This window comes from Eubalaena glacialis, chromosome 13 (genome assembly GCF_028564815.1).
Source record: "Eubalaena glacialis isolate mEubGla1 chromosome 13, mEubGla1.1.hap2.+ XY, whole genome shotgun sequence".
NCBI classification, from domain to species: domain Eukaryota; kingdom Metazoa; phylum Chordata; class Mammalia; order Artiodactyla; family Balaenidae; genus Eubalaena; species Eubalaena glacialis.
In genome coordinates this window covers 53,065,243-53,084,628 of record NC_083728.1, presented here as the reverse complement: position 1 = coordinate 53,084,628, position 19,386 = coordinate 53,065,243, and the positions used below count along the sequence as shown (strand labels likewise).

The window sequence follows — 19,386 nt, the reverse complement described above, 5'->3', positions numbered from 1 at the left end:
TAAAAATATGTATAACAATGAAATGATTTCATTTTTTTTGGCATTATGGTGAATTAAACACCTTAATGATGTCCTCTGGATAGAAACATGTTGATACATACACACACACACACACACACACACACACACGTACGGACTGTGCAGAGAACATTGTCAAAATGAAATCAGAAACTTCAGGACAATAGCAGGAACCCATGCCACTTTCTCCTTGAGGATTTTTGCTGCATTCTAGAAACCTGACAGTTTTGTTTTGACAGGTTTGCAAAGAACAGAAGATAAATACTCTGTCCACTTAAGGAGGGAAATATTAGATTTCTTTGTATAAAACTGTGCTGTTCTTTGTAAGAATGAAGGAGACAAACCCACTGCATAAAAGTAAGGAAACTAGCCTGTTTCAACCTCAGCATGAATGAAGGGGGATAAAGCCTCCTCCAAGAATTCATAAGCACATGTTGATTCAAGGTATGTGTTAATTATCTGCATGGTCCCCAAAAGCTTCAAAACTTCCCAAGTAATGAATGCATTTTCAGACCACTAAAACTAAGTTAGTTTAACCATAGACTGAATAAAGTAGAGGAAGTGGAGAATTTGATTAAAAGTGGTTGCACGTTAGTAGTGTGTCCAGGACACCCACTGAAATAAGTGCAGCTCAGGTCTGAAGGGGTGGGGCTTCAGCTCAGACTTCAAATAATACTCACAGGTAAAATTCCAAGGAACATGAGCTCACAGTCGGAAATCACAAATATACAAGGAGACATTCACCATTAGTGAGAACCAACAACAAAAAACTATACAGCAGAATCAGACTCTCAAAGACTTCCGATATTAAGTCAAAGAATATAAAATAACTATGCTTACTTTGTCTAAAGTGAGACGATATATTTTAAAAGACCATAAAAATGAAAAATGAGAACTGAAAAAAGTCTAATAGACCACCTAGAAAAAAATAGAGTTAATATTAAAAGCTCTGTGGATGAATTAAACATCGTAATAGACACAGCTAAAGACAGAAGTAGTGAACTGGAGCATCAATACCAATAAATTACCTAGAATTCAGCACAAAGAGAGACAAAAAATTTAACAAATAGGTCTAATCAGACTTCTAAAGGGAGATAATAGGAAGTGCAAGAGTCAATATTTGAAGAGATAATGGCTGAGAACTTCCCAGAATTGTTGAGAAGCACCAATTCTTCTAGAAAACTCAATGGATCCCAAATAGGAAAATTACACAGAGAATTCTACAACTAACCACATCATAATGAAACAGCAAAACACCAAAGCTAAAGAGAAGATCTGAAAAATAACTATAAAGAAAAGACAAATTACCTGCAAACAACTAAAAATTAGACTAATGATGATTTCTCACTAGCAACAATGGTACCCAGAAGACAGTGGAATGTCTTTATTATTGGAGAAAAAATAACATCAAACTAGAATTGTATACCTAGAGAAACAATTTTTCAATATCTAGGGGAAAATGAATGCATTTTTTAGACAAACAAAAACTAGTTTACCAGTGAACTCTGAATTAAGGAAATTCCTCAGAATATACTCTAGGCAGAAGGAAGAATATCTCAGCTGGAAAACCCAAGATAAAAGAAGGAATGTAAACAAAAATATGTACAAATATGAAAAAAATCTAGCTTGTATAAAATAATAACATTAATAATGACTAATCTAATATAGGTATTAAATATAAATGGTAAGTTATCAGATATGAATAATAAGTTAGTTAAAATACAGGACAAAAATAGCAGATAAATTGGGAGTCATGTGATTAGATTGAAAGTACTCTTAAGATATTGTTCAGGAGGAGGGTGTGGTAGCTAGTATTCAAAGGTGCTCCCCCTCCCTCCCATGAGCCACATGTCCTGCATTAAGTCCTTTTGCAGTCCCTTCTTGCCCTGAATCAGGGTTGGCCCTGTGTAACCAATAGAAGTCAGCAAAAGTGATGCTTTATGACTTCAAGTCTAGATGATAAGAAGTCTGCAGCTTCCACTGGGCTCTGGAATGCTCCCTCTTGGAACCCAGATGCCATACTGTTAAAGGCTCAAGTCATGTGGCCACACGCAGGTGCTTCACTTGGCATCCTCGGCCGAGCTCCCAGGCAACAACCAGCATCAACTGCTAACAGTATGAGTGAAGCCGTTCTAGACATTGGATATTCTAGACATTGGACCACCAGCACCAATGAACTGCCATCACCTGAGAGACCCCAACCAATTTACAGAGACCCCAACCAAAAACTGCTCAATCAAGCCCAGCCAGCCCACAGAACCATGAGGGATAATAATGAATTGTTTTAAGCCACTAAGCTTAGGGGTGGTTTGGTACATGTCAGTTGATAACTGGAGCAGAGGGTAAAGACTTTGTTAGAAATATATGTTAACATGGCTAGAATAATCATTTAAAGATAGGTGTAGAGATTATAGCTTCTGATCTATAGAGGGAAAATGGAACAAGAAATTTATAACAAACTGAATCTCAAAGAAGGCAAGAAAGGAGGAAGAAAAAAGAAACAGAAAACATAGAACATATTAAAATCATGTAATAGGAAGATAGAAAACAGTTCAGTTATATCAGTCATCAAAATAAATGTATTTGAACAAAATTTTTCAGTTTAAAGAGAAAGATGGGCAGATTGGCTGAAAACAGAACAAAACAAACAGCAGTCATATTTTATATATAAGAGACACACATAATATATAAAGTCACAGAAGGATTTAAAGTCAAAGCATTGGGGAAAAAAGACGCCAGCCAAAATCTCATCCCAAAAAAAGGCTAGTGTTGCTATATAAATAGCAGACAAAATATACTTTTGGCAGAAAGGATCATTGCAGATAGAGAGGGTCATTATAGCAATATAATGATAAAAGGTTTTGTGCTTGAGGGAGGTATGACAATTTAAACTTGTATGCTCCTAATGACAGTCATAAAATATATAAAGCAAAAAATCAATAGAACCAAAAGATGAAATAGACATACCCACCATCATAATGGGAGATTTAATATACCTCTCTTAATAAATGAAAGGTCAAGCAAGCTGAAAATCAGTTACAACAGAAAAGATTTCAACAAGAACCCAATTAAAGAACTTGATCTAACGGATATATGTAGAACACTGTAGCCAGTGTTAGAACATACATAATCTTGTCAAGTAGACATGGAAACATGTATAAAAACTAACTTCCTCTTAGGCCATGAAGCAACCCCAGCAGTGGTTAGTACCACATAGCGCATTCTTTGACAACAATGCAGTGGAGTTAGAGATCAATAACAAAAAGATAATTAAGGAATGCCCATATATTTGAAAAATTTTAAATGCATTAATAAATAATCATGGGTCAAAAAAGAAAAAGAAAAATTAGAATACATGAGTTGAATGAAAATAAAAATATATGTTAGATATATAATTATACGTATGTAAATGTAAATACATACAATACGTGAAATCAAGTTAACTCTGGTGTTGCAGCTAAAGCAGGTGTGGGCGTTGATGACATTGGAGGCTCCCATGCCTCCCCTATTCTCTGGGCCTCTGTGTTCCTCCCCGCACTGTAGCCCCTGCCTCTGAAATCAGCCTGGAGCTGTGACTTATCCAATAGAATGTGTTGGACATGTGCTGTGCCGGTCCCTGGTCCCTGAGCGCCCTACCCCTGCTGGGCCTTGGAGTGGCTGTAAGGGTTCCTGGAATCCATGTGTCTGATGTGTTTATGCATTTTCTGAATTGGCAGATACAAAAAGTGTAACTTACATCATGTGGGAGGGGAGTGGTGAAAGTTTTTTTAATGTGAAAATGGGGCCCTTATAACATAACGTTGAGACCTGCCTTAGAAGCCAGCCTATTTTCAGAAGTAAAAGTAAATTTACATTTTCATTAGTGTCCTGGAGCTCCCCAAACAGCTCCCTTGCTACCCAGCCCTTGTAGCCTTTCGTTTTCACATTAGGTAACTAACTCCCATCCCCTCGCCCGGCCAGCCTCAAGCTTCCAGACCCATCTTACGGGCATTTCTAAAACTGGCGGTTTCTTTTCTCGTTTATTCAGTTTCCTTTTATTGACTGCTGGCTCAGTCACAGAGATACAGGAATGAGTAAAAGTGCTCTCACCTAAAAACCCTGCTCAATTTTAGGGGAGGACATGAGCAGATTGGGCAGAGCGGGTGAGTGGGGAAAGGGCCAAGAGAGTGGGCCACTTGGCGTGCAGATGGCACAGTGCAGTCAGGCGGGGCGGAAACTCCGCGGTTCAGAGCATGGGGAGGGGGACGTAAAGGGACTCTGAGCCCTGTTTCACTCGCGCTGCTTAATGAGGCAGAAGATGGGGACACTGTTTCACCAAGATTTCCACCAAGTACGGTTCAGTAAACCGAGTGTTGGCTGAACTTGGAAAACTCCTTAAACCAATTGAACAAAAGAAGCACTGCTCTAATGAAAAGAACTCTGATTTCTATTGCTGGATGATATCTTTGAGCTTTAATATATTTTCTGTGAAATACATACCTGTGCTCGTGCGTGTGTCTATATATTTTTAAGGGCTCCTTTGGTTTGGATTTGGCTTATTATAAAGAATAATTTTAAACCAGCTTTAAAGAAACACACCTTCTCCCTCTACCTTTTTCCTCCTCTCCCTCTTTTGCTCCCGCGATGATTTTTATCTATCCTGTAGAGGACCTACTGGCTGAGAAGTAATAAGAAGTGAAATTGTACATACAAAAGGATATGCTGCCAAAGTTACTTTTTGCAGTCAGGCTCTCTGGAAATTGCAGTGCATTTTCCCATTGAAACAAAGTTATTGGTGGCTGGCTGCCCACAAAAGCCTATTTAATCTATAATGTCTGTGCCATATAGTACCCTGCTAATTGTACTACAGAACACAACCACCACCCTAGGTTCCCATGGATAAATGCATTTCAAGTTCAAATTGGGATTCCAGGAACACATTTCCCTTGTTTCCCTGAGGGGATGGCAGCCGCCTGCTCCCAGCTCTTGCCCACTTCCTCCTCCACCACCTCTATCACTATCCTTGCTGATGCTCCATGGTCCTGTGCCCTGGGCCTTTTCTCATCTGGGTTAGAGTGAGGACTCTCAGCGTGAAGCCGTAGGTCGTGGCTCTGGGAGCCCAGAGCAGGGGAGCCCAGAGGACCAGGAGCTGGAGGGAGCCCTGCGGGAGTGGAATGAGGGGTAGGGGCTTCAGTGAATCAGACGGGAGGAGCTGGGGAGCTACCTCCTCCTGCTAATGAGCGCCCTGTGTGGATCCCCTGTTCTCGGTACCAGAGGGCAGCCAGCTGCAGTGCCTGGGCCAGGGGCAGCCCTGGTGGAGTCCCCAGTGGCTGAGGAGTACGACTTCCTGTGAGAGGGGACGGTGGCTGGAGGTGCTGAGATTGGTGTCCTGCACAGTGTTTCCCAAAGGTGCCCACAGCTCCGGTGGTACCCAAGTGATTTGACTCAAACCATGCAGAGCCATTTTTGTTTTAAGTGTCATCTCTTCATTTTTATAGTTACCTTCTGTTTCTAGGAAGGTATAATGGTTTTCCATTTATGATAGCGATGTAAAATTTTTGGATTGAAATAGACTTATTTCAGACAAAAGTGAACTGGCTTAAAGAAAATAATTAAGTACTGGAAGTGCATGTGTGTGAGGGACACATAACGTGGGCCAGTTGGCCATCCTAAATGTACGTGTTTAGGGCAACACAGTGGAGCTGGCAACATGGAGAGGATGGGGAAGACTACAGTCAACGGTCTCCCGAGCCTGTCTCCAAGGGAGGGGTATTGGACACATTATATCATAGATGTGACACCTTTCTAATGAAGTGTAATTTTCTGTAAAGATGTGGTTGGTAGCACCAGGTGTCCTGAAAGACGCACTTCCAGAGTTGCTGCCACATTGCTCCCACCTCTTCCAAAGGCTATCATATCTCGTGCAGTGGTTGCCAAGCTCCAGTAGCCAAAGGTGGGAGAAAACGACACCTCTTCATCTCACTTTTGGTACCTTCCTCATGTGTGCAATTGGAATCGTTTCCACAGGGAGAAGGCAAACCTTGCCATCACCCTCCACAATGACCAGGAGGAGATCATGGCCCAGGCCACCTTCCTGGACTATCCCAACTGGAATGTCGCCCCGCAGGACGACTGGGTGTCCGTGTTCCGGGAGCTGGACAGTGAAATCCCATGCACAGTGAGTAACCATGCACGTTGCTTATGGGAACAGCTTGAATTTGGAAGGGAAGTCCTATGTTTGCATATAGGTCTTCTCAGTTTTTAGACTGAGCAGTTCAAAAGTCACAATAGAAAGTGTGTGACATCATGACAGACAGAAATGAACTTATCTGGTGGAGAGGGAAGGGGAGTCTGAGAGCAGGAAGCCTCAGAGGAGGACTGGGGGTGGGGCACTGGCAAGGAATTAGCGGAGCATCAGGACTGCGCTTCCCAGGCCTCCACGCTGTGCTCCCAAGTCTTTGACCTGCTGGGAGGGACCTGCCATTTACACATCTGCCCCTGAAATAATGACAACAGAGCCTCAGATTCAAGTCACGCTCTGTAATTTTCAAAGTGCCCTCATGGGCTCTGGCTTATTTGATGTCTCCCAGCTGCGGACACAGGACACCCTGTCGACCCACAGAAGCCAGGTCATCGGGTCTCAGAGAGTTGGGCTTTGGTAGCCTGAGCTGTCCCTCGGCTGCCAGGGCCAGGCCAGCATCCGGCCCCAGTTGCTGCAGAGAGCCAGAGGCTGCATCTGCGGGCAGCACGCTTGCCCTGTCAGTGGAGTTCAAGAGCGCGCCTCGGAGCCCTGGGGAATGGCAATTGTGTGAACGAGTGGACTCGCGCGCGCGCGCACACATGCAAACACGCACAGTCCAGCACTTAGTTACCGAGCATCTGTTCAGCTAGAGGCTGCCTCCCCCTGGTCCCCTGCGCTCACAGTCACCACTGTCAGAAAAATTATCTCAAGCTTGGAAATAGGCCAAAAAGATTCTTTCCATTGTGCTTGTACTTTTGATTGATTTTCTATTGACTGAGCTATTTTACAGTTCCGTAGGAACAGTGATTAACTGGTAGATTTTTGTCCATTTGAGATGTAAATAACTTCAGTGTGGTGGAAGAGATAACCTCAAAGGTTACAGTTTCTGGCCCAGTGGGACCTGAACTCTTTTATATCTAGCTGGGCAATCTTCTAACATTTCCTCATTAAAACCGCCTGAAGCCAGCTTCTCAAGTGCAATGAATTGTTTTTTATCATCTCACTGGTCGCCTCATGAATTGATGGGTTGAATCAATCTCTGATACGTGCATTTTGTATTTGCATTGGGGTCATGATTTTACCTTTTTGAAAATTATAAGTTAACACCATTCTTCCTAAATTCTTTCCCCTTTTGTTCCTTTTCTTGTTCTTTTAAAATTGTTTCTTTTTAAACTACTTCCTTCAATAGTGTAGAGCTGGGCTGTCCTGTAGGGTACATCAGCCATATGTAGCTATTCGGGCACTTGAAATGTGGCTAGTTTGAACTGAGATGAGCTCTGAGTATAAAATATGGACTGGACATCAAACACTCAGTAGGAAAAAAAGAGTATAAAATACCTTGTTGAGAATTTTTATATTTACTACTTCTTAAAAGGATAATAATGTGAATATATTAGGTTAAATAAAATATACTAACATTAATTTCACCTGTTTATCTTTACTTCTTTTTAAAAATATATCTACTAGAAACTTGAAAATTACATATGTTCCCAGCATTTGTGGCTTGAATTATTTTCCTATTGGACAGCATGGGTATAGAGGCTTATGGCTTAATGGATTACCTACCCCGGGGGTATCTGCAACTAAAATAATGATTTCTATCTTAAAGCTAAGGAATAAATATTGAACTGTAATATTTTTGATGGAAGAGAGAATTTGGGGGATAAATCAGCCAAGTAATAAACCATGCACTAGCAAGGCGAGTCCTGATCAGAATGTAAAGCAGATGCCATGGGGTTAGGTGAGTCCATGCATGGGAAGTGCTCACATTGCGACATTGAACTGTCACTGTCGCTGTTGTTATCTGGACTCTGGAGTTCGTGTTGCTTGCCTTTGGGGAGTTTTCAAGCTCATGAACTAAACTCATGATTCTTCTCTCGCCATTTTATGCCCGATAAACACCTTCTGAGTGTTTCTAGGGCACGTGCCACCCAACAGGAGGGGAGACCAAGGCACACGGATGTGCAGGTGGTCACCCAAGGCCGTCTATGAAATTGCTCGGGAAACAAGAGACACGGAAGTGCTCCTGTTGTCCAGATCGAGGTGCAAGCACTGCCCTCACCTCACCGCTCAGCCCCCGCCCATTTGCATCGTCTCTAGAATTTGAGGATTTGTCTGTAAACACAGGGGTACTGAGTTGAACAGAGGGATGTGGGGATGTGTAGAGCAACTCCTCATGACCAGCCACTTAGAAAGTCTTCAGTACAACTGAGTCACGTTGCTGTACGGAAGAAATTAATACAGTGTCGTAAATCAACTATACTTCGATAAAATTAAAAAAAAAAAGTTACGGGGCAGCGTTCTTTAAAACCCCTAAAGACGTGACCCGAAAGCCGTATTAGAATCTTGCTACTTTGTTTTCCGCTCCCAGGTTTTCTGGGTCCCGAGCGTAGTATTTGCTTCTGACTCTGGGAATGTTGAACAAAACAAGCCGTTGGATTCCTAGTGGGGCATCTGCCTTCCATCCTCCAAATTCATGAGAGGCGCTTTCCCTGGTGTCACTTGAATAGAGCAGCAGCTGCTGACTCCAGAGCCCCGGGGGAGGGGGATTGTCTTTCACTTGGGCTGAGGCGCCCTGGGGACAAGACCACTGAGTTCAGAATCGACTTCACTCCCCCGCAGGCGCCCCCCTGCCCGCGGCCGGCCGTAGTGAGGCGGGAGGAAGGGCCCGACACGCTGGACTCATTTACGACCCCCCTTTCCTTGAATAATTCCGAGCTAGAAGGACAGAAAGTGGCTCGAACCCTGCCTGGGTGTCTCCTTATTTTAGACATAAAATATCTTCCACCGACACCAGGCAACTCTGTGCCGTGGCTGCCCCCAGACCCTCCCCCTATCTCCCACCCCTCCCCTTGCTCTGACTCAGCCTCTAATCGTGTCCTCTTTTCTTCTGCAGTCTCTGAACACGTTGTTCATGCACCTCTTTGTGGCCGTGGACGAGTATTCTGTCGGCTGCTGCAAAGAGATTATTCGGTGAGTGGCCACGGCGTGGCAGACAGTGACACGGGACACTGGCAGCAGCATCGTAGACGAGACACGTTCATGTCTTTATCATGTCTTTAACTATGTGGATAGTCAAAAAAAATTTTTTAAAGGAAATTCTTTGAGGTGTTCAATTTGCTTGTACTTTCTGGCTCTAGTCAAGCATTTACTCTGAACGGTGGTGATGTTTCTGAAAGAAAACAATCCTTCCTTTGAATGGACGCCTTTAACTACCACTGTTGGAGGCAAACAGGTCACGCGGTCATTTGAAAAAAATGGATTTGGGGGGAGGAGGAGAAGAGAAAAGGTCACAGGCTTGGATGTTTCTAAAAATAGTTTTCCTCAATCTCATCCTTAAACATGTTATTAACAGGACCGCCTGCAGAAACCTGATCCGTGGGGCTTCCGCCACAACGGGTCTCTGCCAGGCTGCACAGACATTTGGGGGTGGTGGCCTCAGCTCTCAAGTCACTTTGCAGTGTCACACCAGACCATCCAGATGCCAGGGCAAAGGTTAATCTCAGCAGAAACCTGGTGCGCCATGGGGACATGGTGCCTTGGTTCTTGCTGCCTCCATGGAACAGATAGAAGAGGAGGCATTGGAATCCAGGGAAAAGCAGAGAAGAAAAAGGAATTGCCTCGAAGACATTCTTGCCTTTGCAGGCAGGGAGCAGGGCGCCCAGGTGGATCTATGAACGCCTCATTTTTGTAGTGAAGGCGTTCGTCTCACCAGGTGCTGGCTAATAGGATTGTTGACACCCCGTCCCCTCCCTTTCCCTCGCCAGGACCGTGTTCAAGGCGGTGCCAGACCTGCACTTCATATTCCTCATCGTGCCGTCCTACATGAGCCTCGGTAAGTCCTCCTCCACCACCTCCTGGCCTCAGTCGCTAACCTAGGAAATTTGTGCTTAAAATGGGGCTTTGGGGATGGGACATAAGAACCATGGGTCTCCAGGTCCTCAATGTATAACGTGCCCATTCGATTGCAACAATTAAAACACACGTTAGAATGGAAACTACATTTGTCCTGAAGTCCTAAAGTTATTCCTTGGTAAATCGAGACCTCACTTGTTTGTCTCTGGGATTTAGGCTCGACTCTCATAACTGTGTTCGACCAAGTGGGGAACATTCCAAGCCTGACGTATGATGAGGACTTTGCCGTGCACATATGTCACAGGCACAGCCACTACCCTCAGCTACACATGCGCAAAGCCAGGTAAGTGTGGAGCCGTGCCTTTTGTTACCTAAGCTTTACCCTGACGGTTACCTTACAAAGAGTTTAAAAATTGCCGCTTCTTACAGTAAGTGATTATAGCTTGAATGAAATTGCTTTATAATACCCAGAAGCATTACTTCATTTGGAGATGTTTACAATTCCCCTTGATGACATAATTTGCAGGACTGAATATCTGATGAGACCCATTTGGTGCCGTGTGGTCAGCAAAGCTGTGCATTTACTACTTAAGGGTTTCTGAAGACACACAATCCTTGGCTCCACACTGAGTGAAATAACTTTCAAATAAAACAAACATAGAAATGAATCTACCTATTTAGTTTTCCCGGTAAAGCCTACCTATTTTCCAGCATTCAGTGAATGAGGATCCTGTTGACCCCAAAGAGGAGTTTTCCAAGCTGAAAGTCTTTACCATCCACGGCCCACATGGCGTGCCTTGTAGGTCAGCAATCTCAAGGCGATAGCTGTGGCAGATTCTGTTTTCCAAAGAAGGCCATCTTCTATCCTGCACGCTCTCCTATAATGTGGCCTGGCCACTCTTCTCATCAAGAGGTGGGGTCCGTGTCCGCTCTTTTTGAGTCTGGGTGTTTTATGGCTGCTGTGGCCCACACAGCATGGCGGAAGGGATGCTCTGTGACGTGGGAGGTTGGGAGGCTTCTGCCTGGTTCTCTTGGGATGCTCACTGTGGAGGAGACGAGGGGGAGAAGTCTGACTGCCCTGAGACCACCGTACCGGAGAGGCCACGAGTCAGTGCTGGGCCCGCAGACCCAAGGGGCTACCGCTGACAGCATTCACCGTGTAGACGTGCAGCCCAGGAGAACCCCCAGTGTCTGCAGCCCCGCTGACATCTGACTGCAGCCGCATGAGAGACCCCAAGCACGCACTGCCCAGCTGAGTCCTCCCAGGTTTCTGATGCACAAAAGTGTGAGCAAAATAGAACGGCTGTTTTGAAATAAGAAGGCCTATAAAATCATTTCACAAGGGTGGTTGGTTCCTTTATCAGTGAAGAGTAAGCTGTATCTTTTGGGCGTAACCATTGCCATATTTGTTTTTGTTTGTTTGTTTTTATTTTGGGCTGCACCACGTGGCATGCGGGGATCTTAGTTCCCCGACCAAGGATTGAACCCATGCCCCTTGCAGTGGAAGCGTGGAGTCCTAACCACTGGACCGCCAGGGACTTCCCACCATTGCCATATTTGATGAGTGCTGGATTTCTTTAGAAAGTATCGAATCTAAATTTTTATAAAGCAAGAGCCTAATGTTTACCAGGCACGTAGTATTATGGCATAATTGTTAAGAACTTGCAATAATGACATCAGGTAGATCTTGATCCTGATCTTGGTTTTACTACTCACCAGATGGGTTAACTTAAAGAAGGAACTGAGCCTCCGCAGGCCTCAGTTTCCTCTCTGTCCGTGGGTGTGAGCATATTGTCTGCTGTATGGGACTGTTGTAGTGATGGGATGAGCTGATAAAAATCAAGTACTTAGCACACTGCCAGTCACATGTAGGTGCCCAAGGAAATTAAATATTATTATTAATATTATTAGAGTTATGTGGGAGAGAGAGACCCATCTATGATAAACTGTGATGCTGTGTAGCTTGAAGGAGGGAAGGACAGAGAGGGATGAAGACAGCTTCAACACCCCCAGGCCCCCCAAATCTAAATGTCCATCAACATGTAAATGTTCACAAACTGTGGTACCTCTGTACAATGGATACTACTCAGCAATGAAATGGAATAAACTACGTATACACACAATAGCATGGATCAATCTCAGAAAGCTTATGCTGAATGAAAGAAGGCAGACATAGAAACAAAGACCATATACCGTTGATTTCACTTGTGTGATGTACAAAACAGGAGAGGTCAGATCAGTGGTTGCCTCTGGCGGAGGGAAGAGTGATGGTGGGAGGGATATGGTGGGGAGACAGTGCTCTGTGCATTGATCGGGGTGCACGCAGCTGTCAAAGGTCATCGAGCTGCACTCTTAATATCTGTGCACTGTACACTATATCGTTATACCTCAGTGGGAAAAATGTAAAAGAAAAGAGGCTTCGTAGAGAAGGTAGCCTCTGAATCTGGTCAGGAAGGATGAGTCAGAGTTCAGCCAGATGGACAGAATGGGCAAAGGCATGGAGGCAGGAAAGCACCCGGAATGTCTGCTACCAGGCAGGTGGGCAGATGTGAGGAAGAGCAGAACTGTGATGAACAGGCTTTAACTTGCAGCCCGCAGGGAGCACTGAAGACAGGCATGGTATGGGCTGTATGTTAAAAAGAACTGATTTTCATGTGGCCAGTGGCTTGCAGGGGAGGAGCACAGAACAGTCTGGCCAAGAATGATGCCGGCTGGAATTCAGGCAGTGACGAATCAAAGAGGTCCAGGTTGGGGAATGGATCAAGGCAGGTGCATAAATGCAAAGAAATGTTTGAGAGGGAAGGTGCAGTTTGATTGCCAACTGGTTAGAGAAGTTGAAGGGTGAGAATGAGTTAATGGTGACTCGGGGTTTCAACTTTAGGGGGGATGGTGGATTCATTAACTGAAAGTGGAAATAATAGCACTAGACGGACAGGAGACAGTTGGAAATACAGGGCTTCTCATGAATGAGGAGATCATGAGAATAAAGGAGATGGTCTAGTTGAGGGGGAGATTTTAAAGTGAAAAGCAGAGGATTAGAGCACAATTTTGAAAGATGAAAGTGAGCCGTTAATGATTGTAAAGAAAAATTGGAAGAGGAGTATTGTAGAAGTCAAAGACTCTTAAAGTGGCAAATCAGATAATTCATAGGGAAATCAAATAATTTGAATACAAAAAAGAGACCGTTGGATTTGGTAATTTAAAAGACACAGATGAGATGAATAAAATTGATGAACTACTAGCCAAACTGACCAAGAAAAAAAAAAGAGAAGATATATCACTGATATCAGTATTGAAAGAGGAGATATCATTACAGATCCTATAGACATTGAAAGGATAAAGGAAGACTGCAACAACTCTATAAATTCAACAATTTGTGTTCAAACACAAACTACCAAAACTCATTTTAAAAATAAGAATAGGACTTCCCTGGTGGCGCAGTGGTTAAGAATCCGCCTGCCAATGCAGGGACACGGGTTCGAGCCCTGGTCCGGGAAGATCCCACATGCCATGGAGCAACTAAGCCCATGCGCCACAACTACTGAGCCTGCGCTCTAGAGCCTGTGCGCCACAACTACTGAGCCCCATGTGCCTAGAGCCCGTGCTCCGCAACAAGAGAAGCCGCCGCAGTGAGAAGCCTACGCACCACAACGAAGAGTAGCCCCCACTCGCCGCAACTAGAGAAAGCCTGCACGCAGCAACGAAGACCCAACGCAGCCAAAATTAATTAATTAATTAATTAATTAAATTTATTTTTTAAAAAAAGAATAACTTGAGTAATTCTATACCTATTAAAGAAAAGTCCAGTGAACTTTGGGTGAGAGGGAGGGTGTCTGCCTGCCCTGATGCTGGCCCCTCCCCCAGCCCCCACCCATCCTGACTTGCTTCTCTTTTCTTTCCTCTTGTTGTTGTGGCTCTGAACTCTGCCCCTTCCAGCATCTGGGCCTCAGCTTTCTCCCAGGCTCATCCCTTTGGCTCCTCTGCGCCAGTCTTGGCCACTCAGTCCAGTGCTCTACCTCTGGCCACTTGGCAGTTTTTTAAATTATGTTTTGAGAAATTTCTGAAAATTAATCTCTTAGGATCTTGTAAGTAGTCTCACAATTGCTGTAATTTTGTCTTCATTTCACTTAAAAATCTCTCATTTTTTTTCCTGCCATTTGCTAATTAATTTGGGACATGGGCTCATTTAATAAAATGAATTATATTTTCAAATCAGAAAAAATTTTAAAGAAAAAATTACTCATTGTTTCAGTCTTCTATGTGAGTATGTAACTATACATGCAAATGCTAGTATGTGTGTGTATTCTCTCTCTCTCTCTCTCTCTATGTATATATATATATACGCACATATATGTCTATAGTCATGATAATATGTTCTGTTAATTGTATTTTCCACTTAAGGTAGCAGCTCATCCACCTTCCAGATCAATTTTGTTCTTTTTCATGGCTGTGTGGTGTTTCATCGTGTGGTTCTACTGTAATTCATTTAAGTATTCCTTATTTATGGAAATTTGTCCTCTTTTTTTTCTATAACAAGAAATGCTGTGGTAAACAGCCTTGTACATATATTTTTAAGCATTCATGCTATTTTTGTCTGTAGTATAGATACCTACAAGTGGAATTTCTGGGTAAGGTTGTATTAAACACTAAAATTTTAAAATAGATACTACCAAATTATTCAACCAAAATAATCATGTCAATTTATATCCTAACCAATAGAGTCTCGTTTTCTTGCACCCTCATTTATGCTGGACGTTTCAGTTATTAAAACTGTCTCCAATACAACAGTAATTCGTGGTAACTGGTGGTTATGAGCTGGTCTCCCAGTTCCCTCCTTCCCACCCCCTCCTTCCTTTCTTCCTTTTACCCTTGAACACTTGAGTGTTATGAGTGCTAACCTTCATGGGGACAGGCTGTCCTGGCCTGAACTAAACCTCACAATTCCTTTTCCTGAGGTCATGCTTATTCAGCCTCTGAGGGTGAATTGTCCTGCTGGTCCAGAAAATCTGCAAGAAGCAATTCACGAGAGGAACATAGTGCTGGTGGCAAAGAGATGACAGAGGGTACTTTGTAATGAGGAAGGGATGTTTATAAAAAGAGAACTTTTTAATATATAGTAGTGAAATACAGAGATAACTGGCATTATGAGAGTTGATGCTTTTGCTTGCAGAAGGGGAAGTGTAACACATTTTAAGAGGCCCTCTGTCCACAGCGTTCATATTAGAGTTTTGATACTTACAGGTGTAGGACTTCAGGTATCTGGAAAATGTACTTATGTGGATGATCTCCCTCCTTAAGGATACAGGAAAAAAGGACACTTCAGAGTCAGATGGGCGTGGCCATGCGTCCACTTAGGCTGCCTCATTTCTCTTGTTTCCCCCGCATTTATTTCTCAACATCTGTTTCATCAGTTGTTACTTGCACTGATAATTAATGGTGAAGAACACAGTTCTTAAGACACTAAACCAGTGAAGAGTTTGGGGATGTAATTATCCTTCTGCCATTTACCTAGCAACGCATTCAGAGCCAGCGAATTAACGCTGTAATCCCCAGTTCCGTTTCTTTGATTTACCCATGTGGAAAATTGTGCTGTAATGTGCCCCTCTACTTAGACACAAATTACTGAAGTTCCTGTTCTGTATTTTGCATAATATATGAAGTAAAGCATAGCTGCTTCTAGACACACCTTTATAATCTATAATGGGCTTGATTAATCATTGGTGGTGGATTTGAGATGTTCTCAGATTTTGAAGCTATTGAAATGACCTTTCTGGGGGGAAACCTACCTTTTTCAAGTCCTCACAGGGATAGGAGAGGACTCACTAAGGAAAGGACTGTGTGCTGTCAGTCAGTGTTGTAAAGTAATTTAAAGTTTCCTTTACATAGTACTGCTTTTTTGCTAATAACAAAAGTTGTTAGGTCAACATTTAGGACTTTACATCAATTTAGGACTTTAAAATGTAAGATGTGGTGTTTTTTAAATGCTAACTTCTCACCTTTTAAAGCAGTTATTTTTATTAAGCGTTTGATAGTGTCACAATTATTAGGAATCCACTTAAGCTTGACTTCTGAGCAATTTCATGTAAATGAACATTCTGATGCTTAAGTGATAAATATCCTAAAGCATTCAAAAGAAGTTGTAGGGCAGTTAGGAATTTCACCACTAGTCTTCTTGAGTCCTGATAAGTGACCCAGCAAATGGTTTTGGTTCACAATCCAGCTGGAACTATGGTGTGCCAACGTAGACTTTTGGATCAGATCCCAGTGGTGTAAGTGCAGGGGCCTCTAACTGGCCCTGAATGTGCTTTGAAGCACTTCATTCCGAAGTCCTCCATAACTTGTAAAATCATGACATTTTCCAATGAGTAGAAGCTAAATGGTTCCAAAACCCATGTTAAAGTTTTGAATGGAATATACAGTTTAGAAATGATGGATTTGATTCTCCTAAAGAAGACCACTAGAGGTCACAAGAGATCTTGGAAAGAAAAAGGTGCTTTGTTTTACACATCTGAATAAAAAGAAAAATCTAGTTGCTTAGCTTGTGCCCGCTGTAGGTTCTCCAACCCCAAGTTGAAACTGTTCGTGGTAAGGGTTGGTTTAAGCCAAATACATTGCATTTTTTGGCACTACCACTAAAGTGGATTCTCTGAATTTTTCTTTATTCATTGATTTTTTTTTATCAGCATAGAAATTTATTTGAATTCAAAATAATATGGTTATATTTAGGATAATATAATAATTATGTAAAGCACATATCATCGTTGGCTCTGAAACAGTTCTAAAGATGTCATTCTTTTGAAGTCAAAAAATATGTAGTAAGAATGTACAAGGAAGCAAAAATATAAAAAATAAGTTTGCTGAGTATTGGGAGTTGTTACAAGAGGGGCACACCAAGGTAATGTAACAGAGTCCAAATTACATAGCATGCAGCAAGGAGTTCTCTTGCCTTATCAACTCCTGGAAAATGAACCGGTAACCTCAGAATGCAAGAATACCATCACTGGGTTAATAGGACAAACTTTCTGAGGGACACAGGGAGTAATTCACTATACTTCCCCTTTCTCTAACTAACTCCTTTTCTCGATTTCTTTTCTTTCCTCCAGGATAGGTTTTATCCTGTGGGAAAAAAATTTGGTTTTATTTGTAAAGTGGAGTAAATAATATCCTGATTGGAGTAGGCAACGTTTTAGCTGACGATGCTCAGGAATCAAACTTTTGAAAAAGATCAATCAGCTAGCTAGCAGAGACCATCAGTGGCTTGCAGGAAAAAAACAAATTCAGATAATATGTGCTTGCTAAATAGATAAAAAGAATAAGCAGTTAAAAATGGGTGAAAAATCCCAGGGTTTACTGTGACCTAGACAATCAAAAGCAGACAGGTGACCTTTGATTAAGCCCATTTACTTATGGAGTGAGCTATAAGGGGCTCCAAGATAGAGTGTGGTTTCCAACAGCATCCACAGCCAAAGGGCAAACTCAGAATGTCTCCTCCTCTCGTAGAAACTGGAACACGGATGAGAAGTCTTTTTTGGAGTAGCCCTTCACACACATCATCCTGTAGATCTGATGGGCCTGAGTGCCCAGAAAGATTCAGCTCTTCGTGCTGGTAGCAGAGTCTTGTGTTAATCTCAGATCCTTAGCCATGAATGTTGTTCTGAATCCACCCTGATAGTTATCAGCCAAGGGAACTCCATCCGTCACCCCAGGTACAGGATTATAAGTGTCACTTGACCAACATCGTCCTGAGCTCATATTTAGGATTTTAGCCCAGAGTTTTGGGTCAAGCCCTAACCTGATTCCCAGATTCATAGCTTCAGCAGTTCCGGTCATACTAATAGCTAACAGCAAGTTGTTGCAGATCTTTGCAGCCTGCCCACTCCCAGCAGCTCCACAACATGCCACATTGGAGCCCACGCATCCCAGCAGCTGTTGGGCAGCAGCAGCAAATTCTTCTGCGACTCCTCCCACCATAAACGTGAGGTTCCCAGACCGAGCAGCTCCCACACCACCAGAAACAGGGGCATCCATGAAAACTGCTCCCATTTTCTCAACTTCTTTGGCCAATTCTTTCAAAACCATAGGATCAATAGTGCTGGAATCTATTAACAGTGAGCCTTTCTTCACTTTTTTTAGAATTCCATTTGCTCCAGAATAAGCTTCTATCGCATCGATGCTGGTGGGCAACACTGTGATAATTCTGTCAGCTTTTTCAGCTACATCTACTGGGGAAGTCGCTACCTGTTCACGTGCATCTAGAAACTCTTTGCATGCATCAGGGAACACATCATAAATACTGAGTGGATAGCCATGTTTCATGAGATTTTTTGCCATTGGACTCCCCATGTTGCCTACTCCAGTGAATCCAACTGGAGTCTTAGAAGCCACTGACCTAGAACACATGGCTGCAAGGCTGGCCACTGCTGGTTGCTGCCGGCGGCTCCACGGAGCCATAAGGAGGCTGCCATGCTGCCCCCGCCCTGCCTCCCCATGGTGACTTCTGCGGCTCCAAGCTCACCCACTGACTGCTAGGGTACGCAGTGCGGCGGGTGGGATCAGCTGCAGCTATTCATTGATTTCTTAAAGAATATGCACACATATATACACACTCTTTCAGGCTTAAATAAATACAATATTTATGGCATTTAAATATCAGAATCACTTTTCCAATGGTACATTTTTAAGTCTAGCTAATGAAATGTGGGTCCTCTCTGGTTGTGGAAGATGCCATCAGACAGGAGAGAGGAGGCCATGCCAGTATTCTGAACGCAAAGATAGGCTGCGGCCGTCCTTACGGCCCCTAAGCAGGAACTTGCCATCTGTGAGTTTGCAGTGGTTTCTTTGCTGGCAAGGAGACAACGCACACCTCCCGCATCCAGGGAAGCCACCTGTAGGTTCTCCTCTAGGCTTGTGATGCTACAGAAGAGTGGTCCGGATGCTGAGAGGTCCACCTGCCACCAAGGGACAGTGCCAGCCAGCCGGGCAAGTGCCCTGGGGTCTGGCATCACGCTGCTCCTTGAAAGCCCCGTTCACTGATGTAGTGGAAGTGGTGAGTGAGTTTGTCCTCCCTTCTTCCCACCTCTGAGGAAGCCAGCGACAGCCACCAGGGCCCTGTCATCCTTCACCTTGTCTTCTCCTGGGCTTACAGGACACCCAGGCCCCAAGTGAGGTGTCCTGAGAGGCTGTTGATTTTCTTCAGTTTCGGATCCCACCCCATTTTCACTGGCATGTTTTTCAGAGTTCGATGGACATTTAGGGGCCTGGATGATCAAACCCGTTTCTATGGGATGGACCTT

The 19,386-nt window shown here is 43.4% G+C and overlaps 2 protein-coding genes across 2 annotated transcripts in view; one reads left to right on the top strand and one right to left on the bottom strand.

Annotated features, from left to right (window-relative positions):
• The window catches only part of CFAP61 (cilia and flagella associated protein 61), a 255,942-nt gene that overhangs the window by 4,562 nt on the left and 231,994 nt on the right, over positions 1-19,386 (top strand). The window contains exons 3-6 of the mRNA XM_061208391.1: positions 6,025-6,175; positions 9,135-9,211; positions 10,006-10,073; positions 10,310-10,436. Of these exons, the coding sequence (XP_061064374.1) occupies positions 6,025-6,175; positions 9,135-9,211; positions 10,006-10,073; positions 10,310-10,436 (423 nt within the window). The remainder of the gene's footprint in view (positions 1-6,024; positions 6,176-9,134; positions 9,212-10,005; positions 10,074-10,309; positions 10,437-19,386) is intronic.
• Positions 17,684-18,493, bottom strand: LOC133103997 (3-hydroxyisobutyrate dehydrogenase, mitochondrial-like). The gene has a single exon (XM_061209631.1). The coding sequence runs from the start codon at positions 18,491-18,493 to the stop codon at positions 17,684-17,686; it is 810 nt and encodes a 269-aa protein (XP_061065614.1).

Coding starts and splice junctions, on each gene's coding strand:
- LOC133103997 (XM_061209631.1), bottom strand. CDS start 18,493: ATGTGTTCTAGGTCAGTGGCTTCTAAGACTCCAGTTGGATTCACTGGA.